At 47.8% G+C, this 20,602-nt stretch overlaps 1 protein-coding gene across 2 annotated transcripts; it reads left to right on the top strand.

The window, feature by feature from the left end:
* Nucleotides 1-5,719: 5,719 nt before the first annotated feature.
* On the top strand, nucleotides 5,720-20,487 carry UBL7 (ubiquitin like 7). Of its 2 annotated transcripts, XM_034993914.1 has the most exons (12): nucleotides 5,744-5,818; nucleotides 7,328-7,540; nucleotides 8,273-8,392; nucleotides 12,036-12,118; nucleotides 12,915-12,999; nucleotides 13,522-13,579; nucleotides 14,301-14,434; nucleotides 14,695-14,744; nucleotides 14,972-15,139; nucleotides 15,715-15,837; nucleotides 18,367-19,320; nucleotides 19,793-20,487. In XM_034993914.1, exons 2-11 carry the CDS (start codon nucleotides 7,357-7,359, stop codon nucleotides 18,502-18,504), a joined length of 1,143 nt encoding a protein of 380 aa, XP_034849805.1. In that variant the 5' UTR covers nucleotides 5,744-5,818; nucleotides 7,328-7,356; the 3' UTR covers nucleotides 18,505-19,320; nucleotides 19,793-20,487. The 2 variants fall into 2 exon arrangements, with proteins under 2 accessions (XP_034849806.1, XP_034849805.1); XM_034993915.1 differs by having other exon boundaries at nucleotides 5,720-5,818; nucleotides 18,367-20,487.
* The last annotated feature ends 115 nt before the right edge of the window (nucleotides 20,488-20,602 follow it).

Here is a 20,602-nt window from a genome sequence, read left to right as displayed (position 1 = left end):
ACTGAGCAGGGAGCCCGATGCAGGGATGGATCCCGATGCAGGGATGGATCCCAGAGCCCTGGGATCATGACTGGAGCAGAAGGCAGATGCTCAACTGATTAAGCCACCCAGGTGCTCCCAATTTTTTTTTTTTAAGATTTTATTTATTTGACAGAGAGAGAGAGGGAGAGCTCAAGCAGGGGGAGTGACAGACAGAGGGAGAGGGAGAAGTCTCCCGCTGATCAGGGAGACCAATGTGGGGCTCAATCCCAGGACTCTGGGATCATGACCTGAAGCGTTAACAGATGCTTAACTGACTGAGCCACCCAGGCGCCCCAGAAGTTGTGTTTAAGCAATCTCTACACCCGATGTGGGGATCGAACTCATGAGTCAAGAGTCAAAAGTTCTTCCGACTGAGCCAGCCAGGCACCCCTTAAATGTTCTTAATAATTACATTGGTGATGATTGTATTGTTATTTTGAAGAGTGTTGTTTATGTATTGTGGGCTAAAGTAAATGAGCAATTATGGATTACCCCCTATGCTCTTGAGAACTAGGATTCTCAGGGTGGAAGATAGGAAATAAACATGCAGTATAGAAAAGGTTACAAAAAACCCCTGCAGTCTTGAATTTTAAGTAGCAGTATAAACTTTTTATCTCTATGAATATAGATCTAGACATAAATTAGGTATAGATCTAGATCTCTCTCTAGCTCTGACCACCAAAGTGGCTTAGAAATAATGACCAGTCTGGTAGCAATGAGCATCTCTAGTGCCGATTGTGGTCTTGAAATACAATTTCCCACTAAAAACCATTTGAGCTTCTTTTGAAGGAATGGTTCTTTCTTGTGTCTGGGGCAGGAAATGTTCAAGATGAGCCTGGAACTCTTGTCATGCCAGATAGTATGGAAACCAGCAAAAATTTCCAGGATTGTATGTTAAAAGGACTCAGCCTCAATTTCAACATGAGCAAATACAGGTAAATATACTGTGGAAAATGGGAGCCATTTTGAAGAGCAGTAAAATTATAGGGGAGGAGAAGACTAGAACAAAGTGTGGTGTTGGATTAGAATTTGAAGTATTGGTGTTAAAACATACATAATTTATATTTACATATTTCCTATATGTATGAAATAGAAATATAGATGAATGGGTTTGTGTGTGTAAACATTCATACATTTCCTAAGTCTATCCACTTGGAGAGACTGGAAATAATGCCATCCCAGTGGCAATAAACACACCTAGCATCCAGACTTGGATTCTAAATACCGTTCTCTACTAAAATAAACTAAGGCTGTTTGGATTAATGACTAATAGGACAGCCGTTGTCAAAATTTCCCACATCACTTATGAAAACAGCAGTGAGGGGGCGCCTGGGTAGTTTAGTTGGTTGAGTGTCCAACTCTTGATTTCGGCTCAGGTTATGATCTCAGGGTCCCGGTATGGAGCCCCACTTTGGCTCCGTACTCAGTTGCTTGAGATTCTTTCCCTCTGCCCTTCCTCCCCACTCCCCGCCTTGTGCCCACATCACTCTCTCTCTCTCTCTAATAAATAAACAAATCTTAAAAAAAGAAAGAAAATAGCAGTGAGGTGATCAGTCTCCATCTACCTGGGGCAGTTAAAATTTGAATTACACCTGTGGATTAACTATAGATGGTAGTACTGTATTAATATTAATTTCTTGATTCTGATAGGTTGTACTGTGGCTATGTAGGATAGCATGTCTTTGTTTTTAGGAAACACGCACTGAAATATTTAAGAGTAATGGGGCATCATATCTGCAATTTGCTTTCAAATGGCTTGGGGATGGGGGTGGGAGAAGAATAATATATCTAGAGAGGGTGAGAAAGAATGAAAAGGTAAATGTAAAATGTTAACAACTGGGGCTTTAGGTGAAGGTTAAGAGGGAGTTATTTTCTATTATTTTTGTAACTTTACTGTAAACTTCGAATTATTTTAAAATAAAAATGGGGGGCGCCTGGATGGCTCAGTTGGTTGAGTGTCAGACTAGATTTTGGCTCAGGTCATGATCTCAGGGTCCTGGGATCCAGCCCTGCATCGCCCTCCAAACTAACGGGGGAATCTGCTTCTCTCTGTCTCCCTCTGCCACTCCTTCTGCTCGCATTCTCTCCCTCTACAAAGTAAATAAATCTTTAAAAAAAAAAAGGAAAAGTCATGTTCTCAAACTTGAGCATATGGGGAAATATTTAGCTTACTAAACATGTGCAGTATAATCTAAATCTTGTTGAATACACGCATTTATCTAATTCAATATAGTTATATTTTCAGAAGTATAAAAAAAGTTATCATCATCTATTAGTGATAGATCCATCTTAAAACAAAACAAATTTGGAGGACGTATACTACCAGATATCAAGACCTATTCTGAAGCTACAGAAATCAAGTTGTATGGTATTGGCACAGGGATAGAAAAATACATCACTGAGATAGAATAATCAGAAATTGACACATACAAAACAGTCACCTTATTTATGACAAATTCAATGGGGACAGCATAAAAAAACAGGAGCGCTGGATCAATTGATACTCATACGGAAAATAATAACCTTGATTCCTTATCTCACTTTGCACATAAAAACTAATTTGAAATTGGGCGCCTGGGTGGCTCAGTTGGTTAAGCGACTGCCTTCGGCTCAGGTCATGATCCTGGAGTCCCGGGATCGAGTCCCGCATCAGGCTCCCTGCTTGGCAGGGAGTCTGCTTCTCCCTCTGACCCTCCCCCCTCTCATGCTCTCTCTCTCTCATTCTCTCTCAAATAAATAAATAAATAAATCTTTAAAAAAAAAAAACTAATTTGAAATTAATCATGACCTGAATGTGAAAGATAAAACTTACAGAGGATAACACAAGAAAGTATCTTCAAAATTAGGGCAAAGATTTCTTAAATGGGACATAAAAAGCACTATCCAACAAAATAAAATTTCATAAATTGGACTTCTAAGAAATTCTTTAAAAACACCATTAAGAGTGTAAAAAAGCAAGCCACCAATTGGGAGGATATTCACAATATACATTCTTGACAAGAACCCACGTTTGTGCAATTCCTAATTTCAGTGACCATACTTCTTTTTTTTTTTTTAAAGATTTTATTTATTTATTTGAGAGAGAGAATGAGAAAGAGAGAGCACGAGAGGGGGGAGGGTCAGAGGGAGAAACAGACTCCCCGCTGAGCAGGGAGCCTGATGCGGGACTCGATCCCCGGGGCTCCAGGATCATGACCTGAGCCGAAGGCAGTCACTTAACCAACTGAGCCACCCAGGCGCCCACCATACTTATTTCTAAAAGTTCTTTTTGGTTCTTCTTGAATATGCCTGTTCTTTTTTCATCATGTCTTACTCTTAAAGGCTTGATATCTTCTTTAATGTCTTTAATAATTTAAATTTGCTTTACCAAGAGCCCCAGGATCATTTTTTAAAATGTACATTTTATTGTGTATAAATTCTTTCTAAATAAAGTGGACTTAACAAAATTTGAGGTAATACTTAAGATAACACTTTGAGCATCCTACCTGATTTTATTCTCATGTCTTTAGTTTTATATGTTTTGTTCATATAGATCTGGGTTTTGTTGCTCTCTGTAAAAGAATAAATTAGATTAAAAAATTTTAATTGTAGACACTCAAATGACATGTTATTTGCCTTCCCCCCCTTAAGTAGCAGACCTCAGCCAAATCAACTTAACTCATACAAAAGCCACCCAGCTACACATTTTCTCCTGCCACCGAATCTTTAATCTTTTTTAAATTATGTTATGTTAATCACCATTCATTACATCATTAGTTTTTGATGTAGTGTTCCATGATTCATTGTTTGCATATAACACGCAGTGCTCTATGCAGTACGTGCCCTCTTTAATACCCATCACCAGGCTAACCCATCCCCCCACCCCCTCCCCTCTAGAACCCTCAGTTTGTTTCTCAGAGTCCATAGTCTCTCATGGTTCATCTCCCCCTCCGATTCCCCCCTTCATTTTTCCCTTCCTACTATCTTCTTCTTTTTTTTTAACATATAATTATTTGTTTCAGAGGTACAGGTCTGTGATTCAACAGTCTTACACAATTCACAGCGCTCACCATAGCACATACCCTCCCCAATGTCTATCACCCAGCCACCCCATCCCTCCCACCCCCACCACTCCAGCAACCTTCAGTTTGTTTCGAGATTAAGAATTCCTCTTATCAGTGAGGTCATATGATACATTGTCTTTCTCCGTTTGACTTATTTCGCTCAACATAATACCTTCCAGTTCCATCCACGTCGTTGCAAGTGGCAAGATCTCATTGCTTTTGATGGCTGCATAATATCCCATTGTATATATATACCACATCTTCTTTATCCATTCATCTTCAGTGGACATCTTGGCTCTTTCCATAGTTTGGCTATTGTGGACATTGCTGCTATAAACATCAGGGTGCACGTACCCTTTCTGATCCCTACATTTGTATCTTTGGGGTAAACACCCAGTAATGCAATTTAATAGTGCTTCAGCTTCTGCATCTGTTCGTTGGACATTATATACTACTGTTACTGTATGTTAAAATGCAGCCCCTAGGACCAATTTTGGATGTTTCTGGGAAAGTCTGACCACAAACTTGCACCAAGTATAGAACTGGGGTTTCAAATTCTCAGGTAAGACTATTCTTTCACACATCAACTCCCCTTTTATGGTCCCGCCAACCAAGCAGAGAAAATTTTTTCCTGTCTTCTTAGTGCTGATGCATCATTTTTTGTTTTGTTTTTCAGGTTGCCCTTTGACATAGGGTGCAAATTTTTAAAGGTTTCAATTTCATGCAATGGCGTCAGTTTCAGTCTCTGAGGGGCTTAATGCTTTCGCCCTCCCAGACGATGCAGTCTGTTTGCTCTAGTATCCTGCCTCAGTGGTTGCCCCAATCCCTGGCCTACGTTGGGATGTTCTGGAATTAACACTTTTACGTTTGTGCACACCAGATCAGCCTTCAGCTGCTATGATCAACCTCATTAACTTTTTATATTCACTTTTTTTCCCCTTAGTCCTTAATTCTCGAAGAGAGTCCAATTAGAAGTAGCTCCTCTTCAACATTCTAGCGCTAATTCTAACTTCCGTGCAAACAATCCAATTCGAACCGTGCATCTAAAATATGCAGTTTCTCTGTAACAGTTCAGTGGAAATTCCTCTCCCTAAGTTCTGTGGATGACTGTTACATAGACCTCGCCACTGCGTGTTGAGGTATCACGATCTCGACTTGGTAACACCCCTCCATGGTTTAGAGGGAGTCATCCTTCCCTTCCCCCTTTGCCTCCACAGGTAGGTTGGCGACGAGAGGCGCAAGTAAGAGGCTCACTTCACCCGGGGGCACGCCGTTTTCTAGGGGGAGGACAGCGACGTACCGCTGGGCGTGTCTGAAGAGGCTGCTCGGGAAAGCGCCCTCGAGGGTGAGGGGGGGCCAGGGTCGCAGCGGGAGGGGACGCGGGCGGGCCTTCCCTCCGGCGGCGCCGTCACAGCCCGCCGTAGCCGACGGACTCTGCACGCTTCCCGGGACGGCGCCAGGCCCACCTCCTGCGACTCGCGCCCTGGAAGGCAGACACATAACCAGGCCCCTCGCCAGCGAAAAGTGCACAGATACCCCGGCGCGGGAAATTTCAAGTGGCCTAGAAGCCACGCCCTCCCCGTCGACCGGAAGCTTTGCCCCTAGCGCCACTAGCCTACAGGCGCCTCAGAAGGGGCGGGCTGCAGTAGAAACTGCAACTCCCAGAGTGCAGCGCAGGGCTTCCGGCTTCCGGCGAGTGGACCGGAGTGTGTTTACACCGGCGGCTCTGCGGCCGGATTCCTTCCGCGGGACGGGTGAGGGCGCCGGGCCCTGGGCCGCGCGGGCTAGACGTGTGTCTATTAGTTAGCTGGTCCCGTGGGAGCGGTGGGGTCGTCACCTAAAAGATAGTGTCCCTGCCCCACTACTAGCTGTCTGTAACCTTGGGCCAGTGACTTCACCTTTCTGAGTTTCGGTTCCCTCGTCTGTAATATGTGGATGATAATGCCTGCCTCAAGGAACAATTGTGAGGATTAAATGAGATAATGGTATATAAAAAGACCTATTTATTCTCATAATCTTGAACAGTATTAAAGTAGATGTGTACCTTGAGGATGCCTTGGGGTCTGCTGTGCAGCCTCAAAGCTACACGGCCTTTTCTTTTTACTCTTGCCTACTAGAGGCCTCTTTGGAAGCAGTAATGATTATAACGAGGCTTGCCTGGTCCTATGAGATTCTTCCACCCTCGGAGTTCCTGATTCATTTTCTGGGTACATTTGCCAAGCATTGGGACAATAAAGATAAAAATTCTAGTCTTTGCTTTCCAGGGCCTCCTAGAATGGGTTGGGGGTGGAGGGTTGAGAATTAAATAGGTATTTGTAAACCTTTGCCCTGAGGGAATGTGAGAGGAAAGGGAGAGGGGATGGAGGAGGTTGTATTTGAGTTGATCTTGGCAGGAGTTTGCTAAGAGACCAAAGGGAGGAGGAATTACATGCAGTGTTCGGGAAGGCTTTCTGGGGGTGGACTTAGTGCTGGAGAGGTTAGAGTAGGACAGGGCTCTGTTGGGGAAGGAAGGCTGGCAGAGGAAACAGAAAGAATGTTGTCATAAGCCAGGCTGTGGAGTTTAGACTTATTCATAGAAGTGGTTTGGAGTCATTGGAGGAGTTCTAAGCAGAGGAATGACTTGATAAGGTCTGTGTTTTAAAGCGATGATTAACTGTGGAGAACAAACAGATGGTTACCAGAAGGGAGCTCGGTGGGGGGATGGGTGAAATAGGTGATGGGACTTAATAGTACACTTAATCAGGATGAGCAGTGAGTAATGTATAGAATTGTCGAATCGCTAAATTGTACACCTGAAAGGAATACTCACTGTATGTTAACTATACTGAGTTGAAAAAAATAAAGTGATGAGTTGGCTTCTAGCATGGTTGTTTGATAGAGAGGCAAGAGTCAGGGAGCTTGTTATAAAGCTATTGCAGTTCAAGAGGAGTTGATGAAGAAAATTGGAAATAAGGAGCATACATAAGGGAGAGGGTTGGATGATCTCGTTTGAACCTCACAACATTCCTATTAAGTGAGATGGTGTTTTTATGTCCACTTTAAAGATGAAGGAACTGAGGCCTAGAGAGCTGAAGTTTTGTGCTCTTTATCATAGGATGAGTAAAGACAGGATCCCACATTCTAGTTCTGGCCTCCTGATGTTGCATCCTGTGTTTTTCCAACATTGTCACACTGAATTAGCTTTCATTCAACCCCTTGGTGGGGTGGGGGTGGTGTAGGGTGGTGGTCTGTCCTTTAACCACTAAGGCTTTGTTCCTTTACAGGGAGAAAGAGAGAGCGCGAAAGAGAGAGGATGTCTCTCTCAGATTGGCACCTGGCGGTGAAGCTGGCTGACCAGCCACTTGCCCCAAAGTCTATTCTCCAGTTGCCAGAGTCAGAACTGGGTGAATACTCACTGGGGGGCTATAGTATTTCATTTCTGAAGCAGCTCATTGCTGGCAAACTCCAGGAGTCTGTTCCAGACCCTGAGCTGATTGGTGAGTCTCTGTGGGCTGGGAATGGGCTGCTGCTCTGATCTCTTTCTGGGGAGATACTTCTGGAATTATAAGGGTAAATTAAGAGTTTGGGATTTGTTGCCTCATCATGTTAACAGTCTGGGAAGTGAGTGTTGTTGGGTGACTAGGAACACAAACCATGTAATAAAACTATTGGTTGCCATTTCAGTTGTGCGTTATACTGAGCTACTTTATCACAGAGTTCCTTAACTATGACATGGAAGAGCAAGAATTTGGGGTAGGCTAGAGAAGGAGGAGCGCATTGTTGGGGGAGGCCTCCAGTATATGGTATTGAAGATGGGTTTTGAGGGATGATTAGAAGGATTTTTGTTTGCTTGGTTGGTTAGATGGAAGGTAATAAAAAAGGAAAGGAGGATGGCAAGGGTATTCTAGGTGGAGGAAGAAGGAATTAAATTAAATTACAGACATAATTTATAATAGCTGAGAGATCCAATTGATTCATCCTTTTTTTGTTGTTGCATTTTCCCATTCATTTAAATTGAGCAGTCTCCAGGATGTTAAGCTCTAGAGCTTTCCTATGCATAGATTCTGTATTTTATGACTTTGTACTTGCTAGTGCTTTTTATTAAAATATATGTATTAAATAAAGCAAGTATCATTCTCTATCTGTCCAATCAAGATAAGTTTCTTAGGGGCAGAAACCATCTACATTGTTTTGAGGAGCAAAATATAAATGGACCGTTCTCTTTTTAGATCTGATATACTGTGGCCGGAAGCTTAAAGATGACCAGACCCTTGACTTCTATGGCATTCAACCTGGGTCCACAGTACATGTTCTGCGGAAGTCCTGGCCTGAGCCTGATCAGAAACCAGGTGAGTAAGGGCCCTTAGATAGGGAGAGCCTCTGTAATCTCTACAAGGAAAGGGTCTGTGTGTTCTTGAGGCATGGCCTGGGTGGAATAAAGAGGGGATTTACTGAGATGGCGATGGAGGATATCTGTTTTACTTATTGGATTAGTCTCCCATTGATAATAGCGTGGGATTTTGATCTACTTGCTGTCAACACCACTAACAGAAGGGGGTTTGTTGCTCTACTTTTTAAGTTCATTACCCACTGTTTCCTAGTGGGGTAGGGAGTGTGTGTCTGTTTAAACTCCTTTAGATTAACAGTTGATTTCTCAGTGAATTTTGTATCTTTTTGTTGTTGTTGTTCACATTAGAAAAAAGCTGGAAACTCCTTATGCTCCTGTAATGATGTAGTTTGTCCTCTTGCTAGCAAATCTTCCCACAAGTGACCCTAGGTGGTGATTTATTCAATAAGGTCACTCCTGCTATCCTGGTAATGTATTTTCCTGAAGCTTGAAAATAATAGTATTAAAGTAGCTCTTGGAGTAAACTTACAAGGCCTTTAATGCCTTTTTGATTTATTAATAAAAGGTGCTGCTTAGAACTCATAATTTAAGTTTTCTGTGTTTTAAAAGCTTTCCCAAAGATAAAGCTAAGCTGTATAAAAAGATTAGCTTTGTGAAACTGGCAATTTGACATACTTTTGTACGTTCATGATTACTGTGATTGGTTATCAGCTTGAAATTTCCCCTCTTTTCAATTCTAAACATAAAGGACAAAAAGATCTTCTTTTGTCCAGTCATGGGAAGTGAGAAAGAGAAAGGCAGTCTCTGACATTCAGGGGTTGGCCTGGCCCTCAGCTAGGCCTTGAAATATGAACAATTTCACAGATCACCAACATCTATAAGGCCACTCACTCTGAGAAAGTAATGGATCAAGACAACAATAAGATCCCTCTCATTTTTGAACAGAGACAAAACCCTGAACATTGTCCACATCACAAAAATGATCACATATCCCTGTCTCCAGCTATCATGAGTGACTGCTCCATCTTTATCAGTTACAGCTTGGGCCTTGCTCTAGTTTTCCTTCCTTCTAGGTAAGAATTGTTAAGATATCCAATCGTAAAATCACCCCCAATTCCTGACAGCATTCAACCCAGAGCAAAACCCTGCTTCTTTAAACGTCCCCCCACATCACAGCCAAAGCCCAAATCCTATAAGTCTTCTCTCACGTCATCTGATTGAGATGCCCACATTCCTATGGTGTGCATCCTCCTCTCTCTACAGAGCAGTAAACTAAGCGTGGTCCACTGCAGGTGTGCCCCTCTGGTGTTTGGCTGGAGGGCACTGCCAAAGGAAAAGTAACATTTATTGCTCCTTTGAGCCAGATTGTTTCTCTTTGCTATCCCATTTAATCATTAGACCTGTAGGCCAGATGACAGAGTTAGCATTTTATAGATGAAGAAAAGGAGCATTAAAAAAGATATTTATTGGGGCGCCTGCGTGGCTTAGTCAGTTAAGTGTCTGCCTTTGGCTCAGGTCATGATCTCAGGGTCTTGGGATCAAGCCCAGCATCAGGTTCCCGGTTCAGCGGAAGCCTGCTTCTCCCTCTTCCTCTGCCCCTCCCCCCTTTGTTTGTGCGCGTACGCACGCGCTCTCTCTCTCTCAAATAAATAAATAAAATCTTTAAAAGAAAAAAAAAAAAGAAAAGGTATTTATTCAAGGTCACCTACTTAGAAAGTGAGTGCAAAAGCTGGGATGTGAATCAGGTTTTCCTGGCTCCAGAGCCCACATTCTTTCCAATGGGCTGGCTGCCTCCCACTTCCAAAAGAGTGAGACTGAGATTAGCTCAGAGATGTTGTAGAGACAACCATAACTCTTAGCTGATTGCTGGTTTAAGCGTCCTTTTCCTCCTCCCTTTGGAGATTTATTTTTGAAACAAAGTTATGTTTTATTGTGAGTGAAAATAAACTCAGATCCGAAAAGAAACTATCATGTTGGCATTTTGGATATTTTGTCCTTGAGCGTGCTTCTAAAAAGGAAGCACATTTCTTGATCTCCCACTAGATTAGCGCCTGGAGGAGGAGAACCTGTCAGTTCCCTTCCTTCCCACCTGGATCCCTGTGATGGTTCTCTGTGTCAGGTTGCAAATCCCTTCAGGAGCTCACTGAGCCTGCTATTCCAGCATCGAAGTGTACCGTGAGCTCCAGCCACAAAAACCAACTTGCTGTTCTGTCAAAGCACTTCGTTGTTTTATGCTTCCACGACTTTGCACATGTTCTCACTTAAGCTTAGGACTTTCTCCCCCTAGTGAACATGTGCTTGGCCTTAAAACACCCTCTCAGATGGTCTTCCCTGGGAGACGGCTTTGTGTCCTAGCCTGCCCTCTCCACGATGGCTGTCTGCCTCCTGCCCCTCGTGCCCTAACTGGGGTCCACATCTCTGCGGAGCGCCTGAGCATGCTCTTTTGTCATTGTGTGTTTGTGGGTTTGATCTAGTCTCTGCTTCTGTCCCAAGAGTTCCTTGTTGTGGCAGGGAGTCTTATTTTTTTGCCTTCCTGTGCCTTTCCCCCAAACCAGGCCTGGAGTAAATTGCTTAGTACATGTTTGTTAAATGAATAAATTGGGTAATTCACTTAAGATGAATATTTTTTTTGAAAGATACCACTGTCCTGATTAGAAGTATAGGTAAGGACATGGTTGCTATCCCAGACCCCAGGCTGCCATTCCCCTTGCTTTGGGATGGTGGCCCCTGGAGTTGGGCAGTACACAGTGTGTATAATCACAGGTAGCTGTCCTAGGCGAGAACCACACTTAAAAGTGTGACCCAGTGTGGACTTCGTACCTACTCCCCTTCCTTTTACCCAGATCTCTTCACCTGTGAAATGGGCTGATGTCCTAAACAGTAAAGTAACCCAAGTAAAACGAAAACAGCTCCTAAACTTTCCCATGTTGGGAATGAATCATAGTGTCCAAAGATCAGAAGGGAGCTTTGAGTCTCAGTGAAGCACTTGTTATGCGGTATGTGATACAAGGTTGTTACAAGAACCCTAGGAGCACAGTGTGTTTTCTCGGTCCTTCTTAAATATTTGTTTAAAAATTCAGAATAATATTACAGAAGCCTGAAAGAAGATATCAAAGAGGAAACAATCAGCCTTGATCCTGCCACCCTACCCAGGTTCTCTTCTTCCCTCTGTCCCTTTCCAGCCTGGGACCACGTGCACACGGACACATTTTACGTAGCTTTACTAGAGAACATATGTACAACTTTGTGTTCTATTTCTCTCCCTTAACATATTGTGTCAGCATCGCTCCATATTGTTCAGATGGCTTTTGGTTCTTATTTTAAATCACTGTATAAAAGTCTACTGAGCTGATTATACCTTCCCTCTTGCAAATGTGAGAAGTCTAGAATTCCTGCAGTGGGACATCGATCAGAGCCGTCTCTTTCATGTGGCAAGGTTCAGCTCTGCCGGAGCTGGAATCTCTGTTTTATGTACTGGAGAAGCTTAAAAGAGAGCACGGTTTTCACATCTGCGGCATCGGCGGGTGTTTCTGCCCGGGCACTCGTCCTCTTAGCCGGGTGCTGGGGGAGCGGGCTGAAATGCTGCGCTGCATCTGCTGCAGGGACAGGGCTGGGTTGTAGGTAACTGAGTGTCTTGTCCCCAGAACCTGTGGACAGAGCGGCTGCCCTGAGGGAGTTCCGGGTGCTGCACACTGCCCTGCACAGCAGCTCCTCCTACAGGGAGGCGGTGAGTGCGCGCCCAGGCCCCTTGCCCGAGCCTCCTGTCAGGATGGCAGGAGGGGGTGCGAACGCTGGTGAGTGGTGTGGAGTGGGAGCTGGTGGCCCGTCGCCATGGCTACTGAGAGTTCCTCAGGGAGTTTTTGTCATGCCTGTGGGTCTCAGGAGAGCCCTGTCATCCCCCAAAGAGGCTCTCTCAGCTAGGTATTGTTGATTCCATCTAATGATAATGATACCACCCCTCCTGATAGTGGCCTCATGGAATGAATGTAGTTACGGCCTGTGGATCCACATACTGTTTCTGCTGGGCCTCGTTCTTTGACTCCCTGCTGAATTGCCTGCCCACTGCTCCTTACCTGGATTTCCTCACTGGGAAAATGTGCTGATGTGTCTCTGTAGGAGAATTGATAAGCCAAATTAATAGAGCTGCAAACTTCCCAATATGTATGCATACAAAAATGGTAATTTCATAGAGATTGAAAAGGGCTTTTGGGACCTAGAGGAACTTTTGCTACTGGGCTTATAAAGAGAGCTTTTATTTTGGAAGCATTAGAACTGTAGATGAGGGAAAGGAATAGAAATTGAAGGTTTACTGTGATCTTGCTTTTTTTTTTTTTTTAATGTTTACCCTCCAGTAAGCCACAATCTTAGAACAAAAAGAGGTTCATCTGTTTCCTGGGGCTAGTGTTCCACTGTGGTGGCGTGTGTGAGAGCTTGTAGGGGGAGGAAGCCCTTCAGCAGCGTGTGGGTGTTTGCTGAGTGGATTGGGCTTAGTGGAGTGCTCAGCGCCCCCATTTCTCCTGCAGGTCTTTAAGATGCTCAGCAATAAGGAATCTCTGGATCAGATCATTGTGGCTACCCCAGGCCTCAGCAGTGACCCTATTGCTCTCGGTAAGTGCCAGAGGAAATAGGAGTTGTTGGAGAAGGAGAAACCAGGGGAAGGCAATTACCATCTTGTCCACAATCACTGGTCTTGTTGAGGGAGAGGGGAGACCAAGACACGTGCCCTACACCCAGCCCTCCAAGGGCTGTCAGTGCTACGGAGAAATCATGGCCTACCTAACATCAGAAATGAGACGTGAGGATGCCAAATGGGGGCAGCAGTTAGCCCCCAGCAGGGAAGACTTCCTGAACACATTAGTGGCTTAGGGAAGAACCCAGACGTATGGGGAAGAGAGGCTGGCGTGTTAGTCCAAGGCGTGTGACCTAAGTACAGAGGGAGGCAGTGAGAGGGGCACAAGATGGAGAATGCTTGGCTTGTGCTTCTTGGTGCTTCGTTTCCCCCCTTCTCGTGGGAGCTGCTTTGTGATCCTATGTCCCTGTAGAGCCGGTTGATCTGAGGCCTATAGCCTCTTCACCCACCTGGATCTGGCTAGATTCCCAGTCTCTCAGGTAAGCCCTGTTCTCCTTCAGGTGTTCTCCAGGACAAGGACCTCTTCTCTGTCTTCGCTGATCCCAGCATGCTTGATACGTAAGTACACCCATCTTAGTAAAGGGTCCCCTATCCCTCCCCAGATGGTTGGCCCAGAAACCTCATTGTCGCCCTGGATTCTGCTCTTAGAGCCCAATCCCGTCTATCCCTGAATCCACCTGTGAAGTATGTCAGGAGGTGAGGAAGAGCAGGGGCTACCAGTAGACCGACAAAGCCCAAGGGCAGGGACATGTGGAGATGTGGAGACGAAGCAGGGTTCTGAGGGCGGTGGCTTGGCAGGCCAGGCTCAGCTCTCTTTCTGTAGACATTGGAGAGCCTTGGAAATATTTTAGGATGGGGAAAGAAAGCAGGTGCATTGATCCCTAAAATTTGAGAGCCGGAAGGGACATAGTAAAAGGTCATATCCCTTACTGTACAAGTGAAGAAAATAGCCCCACCCCGGGAAGAGAAGGGACCTCCCAGAGATTTCCCAGAGGAAAGTCGTGACGGAGTCGAGGCTGGAGAAGGGCGCCCGAGCCTCCTAGGCTGTGTGTGTCCCATGACGCCTTGCTGGAGGGGCGGGTGAAGCATGTGCAGTGGGCCCTCGGACCGCAGACCTGGCCGCTGTGGCTGGGGGCAGAGCCCGCCGGTGGGAGGCGCTGAGGAATTTAAAGGCGGGCACAGGCAGTGCGATTGTCTGGAAGGTACCCAGAACTTCTGTCGTGCCCAGGGAGCTCGGTCCTTCGCAGTTACCCTCTGTTTCTTCCCGCCTCTGCCCCAGGTTGGTGCCTGCTCACCCAGCCCTGGTCAATGCTATCGTCCTGGTTCTGCACTCGGTGGCTGGCAGCACCCCACTGCCGGGAGCCGACTCCTCTTCACGGAGCGCGCCCTCCAGCTCGTACCGGGACATGCCAGGTAGGCCCCAGGGCAGTGTAACGTAGGTCCCCTGGGGAGCCGGTGGTGGCCCAGGGATTTGCTTTACTCAGCAGCTATGTATAGCGCTGGCAGAGGGCGTTCCTTGGGAACTCTCGGTTTGAGTCAGGGAGTGCATCTGTCCTGTAATTTTCCAAGGGAAGAGATGAAAATGTGAATTTGGAGAGGATCTGAGCTGAGAGTCTGGAGCTGCGCCTGTGCCTTTCTGTTCTTCCTCCCCAGATCTGTTCTCCCTCCTCCAGGTGGCTTCCTGTTTGAAGGGCTCTCCGACGACGAGGACGACTTTCACCCAGTAAGTGGCCTGGCTGCTTGCCACTTGAGGAGATGGTGCCATGGGTGCGCCTCTCCCTGGGACTTGGCACACCCAAGCTGGGAGGTGGTCTTAACCCCTTTGGTGGCCAATCTGTGGCCTACTCTTCCCTTCTGAACCTGGCAGCAGGTCAGGTAGTTCCGGTAGCGGGGGCGGGGTTCATGTGGGACCGTCACAGTACCACTTCCCCGATTGCCTCCCTTCTCCAGAGCTCCAGGTCCACGCCCTCTAGCAGCACACCCAGCTCACGCCCAGCCTCCCTGGGGTACAGTGGAGCCGCCGGCCCCCGGCCCATCACCCAGAGCGAGCTGGCCACTGCCCTAGCCCTGGCCAGCACTCCGGAGAGCAGCTCTCACACACCGACTCCTGGCACCCAGGTACGGAGGGAGGGCCTGCACCTGCAGAGGGAGGCCGGCCCCCAGGGGAGAAGCTCCCTAGCGGCACTGACCCTGGTACTCCATCTGGTTTGAGCTGAAGTCTGCCTGGAGCCCTGGTGGGGTTCTCACGGCAGCTCAGTTGACCTCCCCCACTCCGTTGTCCTTAGGGCCCAGCCTCTGGGGTGTGGTACAGTCCAGAATTCCTCCCATCATAGCTCAGAAGTACCTCCCCTCACATAACGTGCCCTTCTTCATCCGTGACAGGGCTCAGTCGTCCAGCTTTACGCGTTCCTGGTAATGGTCACTCTAGTTGCCAAGGCCATCTCTCCCGGTGCAGGGGGCCTAGGCTAGGTTAGGGGCTCGATTCCATTTCCCTGGAGCAGAAAAGGATGGAATCTTTCCTGGCCACAGCGAGCTTTTAGGTATCCCTCTGTGGTTGTCTCATGCAGGTCTCTGTTGGGAGGCAGTAGTTGGGTCCCCTAGGGACCCACGATAGGGTGCTGTGACAGCAGCTGGTATGTGCTGGAAGATTGAGGTGGTTCTGAGGGTGGCACTGACCGCTGATTCGTCTCTAGGGCCATTCCTCGGGGACCTCACCGATGTCTTCTGGGGTCCAGTCAGGGACGCCCATCACCAATGATCTCTTCAGCCAAGCTCTACAGCATGCCCTGCAGGCCTCGGGACAGCCCAGCCTTCAGGTCAGTTGTCCCTCCTCCTGGTGTCCTAGTTACTGGTGACTTCTTAGCTACTTTGGATAGTCAGCTTCTTACTGCTCTTCAGAGGGCCTTCTTCACTCCAGGAGCAGCTGGGGCATGGTGGTGTGACAGGAGAGGATGTTTCCAGCAAGGGCAGTTGTCCCTGTGGCTTTCACTCCTGTACCCTGTGACTGTGGCCTGCCCCCACTGACTGCGTGGCTTGGATACTTGGGGCAGTTTGAATCAGAGTCGTTCATTCATTCCATGAGCATTGACCAAGTGTTGAGTGCGTATGTACCAGACCTGGGTCCAGCTCCTGGGGCAGAGGCAAGCCATCATCATCAGAGACATGCCATGGAGGGGTACCGGCAGAGCTGATTGTCAAAGAATTGGTTAGAGGTTAGCCAGGTGGGGAAGGAGGTATTTAGGTGGGAGGATGGTGTCCGGGCAGAGGCAGCCGCCTGGGGAGGTACATGTGACATACCCAAGCCTACAGGCTAGAAGGCAGTGTCCTCGTGGAGAAGATCCTAGATGGAGCCAGTGAAAAGGGGAGCAGGAGCCTGGCCATGAAGGCCTGGAGTGCTCGGGTAAGGAGACCAGACTGGATTCTGCAATCACAAGGGAGCCATGGAAGGTTTTAAGCAGGGAAGGATACCATCAATGCTCTGCTTCCTGGGAGGGTCACCCTAGCAGCTAAGTGGAAGGCCCTAGGAACCAAGGTCTGCTTGCATGTCTCCGTGCACGAGCTGTCTGCGGCACTCTGTTTGCTTTGCTCCTCACAGTGAGCCTGGGAGACCAGTGCCATTTCTGGAACTTGTCCAGGGTCATGAAGCCATCCAGGGGGGAAGACAGGGCCAAGCTCCTGTGGTTTTTCTCTAAACCACGTGGCCCTGGTGGACAGTGAGGGGAACAGGAGCAGGACCCGTGGACGGCTTGTCTTCCGTTCCTTCATCTTCTGCAGCTAGATGCCCCTTCCCTCTGCTGTCCAGCTCAGGGGCTTTCACCGGCTCCACCCGGCCTGTAAATGAGGCGGAGTTGGTTTGTGTGGTTTTTGAAAAGCCCTCCACGCCTCACCCTTGCCTCTCTGAATTTGCGTGTCATCCCCACTGCCTTCTCTTTCCCATAAGTGAGGACACTGTCTTCCCTAAGTTGTGCACTTCCTCCTTCATGAGGTAGAGATATTATTAAGCTTTGAAAGTTCTAAAAGAAAATGTGGGTTGATTTCTTTAAACCTTTATAGTAGAAGAGGCCTTTTGTAGCTGAGAGTCAAAATCCAGGAGCCATTGCATGAAGAGTAATACATTTTGAGTTTGTAAAAGTGAAGATTTCTGCATAGCAAACCAAACCAACCAACCAACCAAACAAGCAAAGACCGAAGCCTGACAAACTGGGAAAAAATCTGTAACGTGTATCAGACAAAGGGCAAAACTTCTCTGGTATGGAGAATTCTAGTAATTTGGGATTAAGAACTCCATAGAAGAATGGACAAAGGGCAGGAACAGACTCTTCATGGAAAGGAAGCGCTGAAGGCCTTAAAGCCGTGTGATTCCTTACAGCCCCATTTCTTGGGATTTACCCTGGAGACGGAGGTACGTGTATGTAGAAAGTGACAGCTGTACAGAGGTAGTCCCTGAAGCATCGTTGTGATGGCCAAAGGTTGGAAACAGCTCGGTTATGGTGCACTTCAGGACGTCCATGAGTTGGAATATCGTACAGTTATTAAAAAGGTCTTTACTTAGGGGCGCCTGGGTGACTCAGTTGCTTAAGCGTCTGCCTTCAGCTCAGGTCATGATCTCAGGGTCCTGGGATCGAGCCCCGCATCGGGCTTCCCTGCTCAGCGGAGAGTCTGCTTCTCCCTCTCCCTCTGCCTCTCTTCCCGCTCGTGCTTTCTCTCTCTCTCTCTCAAATAAATAAATAAAATCTTTTAAAAAAATAAAAATAAATAAAAAGGTCCTTACTTAGTGGCATAGAGAGATCACCGGGATGCATTAATTATGTTCGAAAAAAGCGAGAGGGGTTGCTGAGTGTAGAACAAGGGTCTCAGAAAAGGGTAGATAAAAGAGCACATATTTGTATTTTCTCAAAGAAAGTAAAATAGGTTCTCTGGGGTGGGAATGGGAGTGGATAGACTGAGACTTTTCACTCTGCGTCATGTTCAGAAACAAAACTAATTTAAAAATGTATGCCCTCCCCTCATTTTGTGTGTACGTGTCTGTCGGTCTATACATAGAGCAGGAGAAAGTAAGTCGTTTAATTTTTTGAAATTTAGACTGTGAGTAATCTGCACCTTCTCTTTTGATCTTTATGGTGACGTTTTCCTTTTTTTAATTGGGAAAACTTTGTGTTTGTTCTCTAAACCCTCCAGCTCCTCTGGTAGGTAGTCTTCCCCGAAGCCCTGTGCACTGTGGACCTTCACAGCGGCGACTTTGCTGTGGGAACCGACCTTCCCTCTCTCCCCCTGAGAGGGCAGACCTGAGGGAGTCTACGGAGGGTCCCAGCTAACCGCTCCTGCCTGCTCCTGTCTTTCTACAGAGCCAGTGGCAGCCTCAGCTGCAGCAGCTGCGTGACATGGGCATCCAGGATGACGAGCTGAGCCTGCGGGCCCTGCAGGCCACGGGCGGCGACATCCAAGCGGCCCTGGAGCTCATCTTTGCTGGAGGAGCCCCATGAACTCCTGCTCCTTCTCACCCCCCCCCCCCCCCCCCCCCAGCAAACTGCCAAGGTGGCTGCCCACAGGAGGCACTCCTGAAGGTGCCCCATCTCTCCTCTCCCCAATACATCTGATGGTTGACCTTCTGCCTTGTCCATTGCGTGGCCCTTCTGGCTGACCTGAGCTGGTGGAGACAGGGGGGCAGGCATGGTGTGTGGGTCTTGGTGCGTGGCTCGCCCCTGCTTCTGAGCCCTGGGTGGAAAATTTTAGACCCATGTCATGGGATGTTGTGTGATGCCCATACTCTCTTTTGGGAGAAGTTTCCCCGTGATAGCCCCAGGCCCTTTGGTACTTTAGGGTGTGGCATCCTCAGGACATGCCCAAGGCTGGAGCAAGGCTGCCACCCAGTGTCCAGGGTGGCTGCCATGTGGCCAGAAGAGGCGTGTGCTGCTGAGATGACTTCAGGCTGGGGAGTGGCCAGGGGTGCTTTTACTGGGAGCAGGTAGGGCAGCTTGCCTTCCCACGGGCTTCCAGAAGATTCCATGTCCTCCCCTGGCCTCGTCTCCTCAGGCAGTCTTTGCCGCGGATGCTGTAAGGACGCCAGACTCCAAGGCCTCAGAGCGGTGCCAGGAGGCAGGGCCCTCTTCTCTGTCCTGAAGGCGTAAATACAAGAGCAGTTAAATAACAATGCTAAACAACAACACCAACACGAACTGGGCTCAGCTTTCATCTTGAAGAGAGGGCACCAACCCCCAAGCTGCTGCTCCATCTGCCTGAGCTCTCGTTCCCCTTGGCACAGTGTTCCCGACTGCGTTGCAGACGTCCAAGTTGAGCGAGTGGGTTTCGTGTGCCTTGAATACTTTGTCACATCTTCCCCTCAGATGGTGGGTTTCTGTAGAAAGGAGCTCAGAGGTCTGCTCCTGCCCTGTGTCTTCGGCAGACGTTCTGTCCTCAGCATCCCCAGGCATGGTCATTCAGCTTCTGCTTGTCACTCCTTGGGACAAGAGGTCTCTCCCCCTCCTAAGGACTGCCTGCTGTGTCCTTTGTTCCCCAGAGCATTCGGCCTTTAGTCCGCACAGACAAGCCTGCTGCTCCCTCTGCTCTGTTAGCACGGCTCTAGTTAGGGAGAGGAATGGCAGTTCACTTGCCCCTTTGGCTTATGCTGGTGTTGGTGTCCAACACAGCCGGTTCTCTCTGCATGACTTCCAGTTTATCAGTGACTCTTCTTAGAAGGAGGTGCTCGGGGTGGGGGAACCCACAGTTCCAGATATGGCCTGAACTCAGCACATTTTTCTTTCCCTCCTCCAGAAAACGTGAAGTCTTGCCGCATGCCCTTCTCAGTCCTAGAATTAATGTTGAGAGGTGTTCGCATTGGCTGAAAAGGCTCAGAACTCACCAGGTTTCTTGGTGCCAGGACTCTTTGTGCCTCAGTGGTCTGCTTGGAGCCCAGCTGCCTCCTTGTGCTTGAGAACAAAAACCAGGAAGCTCTGCCTTCACACTCGGTGTCCCTGGCTTGTTTGTGGTGGAAACAGGCCGCTGCCATCCTCGTGGGACCACTTGGTCAAATGGGGCTGACAGAGCCCTTCCTCTCGCGGCCTTCCTTAGAGCCAGGTCACTCTGTGGCAAGTCATAGTCTGCTCTGGGGACCACCTTCAGAGGCACTGGGGCTCCCCCACCTCTTTATGCTGGGGGACATTTGGGTAACTCTGTTCTGTCCCTGGACCTGGCCCCCAAATACCGGTTGTACTGCTTCCCAGAATTGAACTGTTTCCACGATTTCCCTTTCCCTTCTTTGTCAGCTCTTTCCTCCAGGGTCTTGGCAGGTTGGCTTTGCTTCCTTTGGCCACATTTTAAATAATATATGTTGGGTCTGATAAGTGCCCCTACGGAGTCTGGGGCTTTCCATGGGCCAAGAACTCCTTCCTCACCATTGTTCCCTTCACCCTTTCAATAAACATTCATCCGGCTTCTGCTCTGTGCCAGGTAAACCTGATGGGGTCTTTGCTGTCACAGAGCCACGCACCGGGAAGACAGAAAAACAGATGTTCACACTAAAGCCTGAGGAGAGCTGGCGAGGCAGGTCCCCTGGGCTTGGGGCTTCTAGGAAGGGGAGCCCAC

Source organism: Mirounga leonina, unplaced genomic scaffold (assembly GCF_011800145.1).
Source record: "Mirounga leonina isolate KUSES-001 unplaced genomic scaffold, KU_Mleo_1.0 Mir_91, whole genome shotgun sequence".
NCBI lineage: Eukaryota > Metazoa > Chordata > Mammalia > Carnivora > Phocidae > Mirounga > Mirounga leonina.
This window is presented reverse-complemented; position numbering and strand designations above follow the sequence as displayed.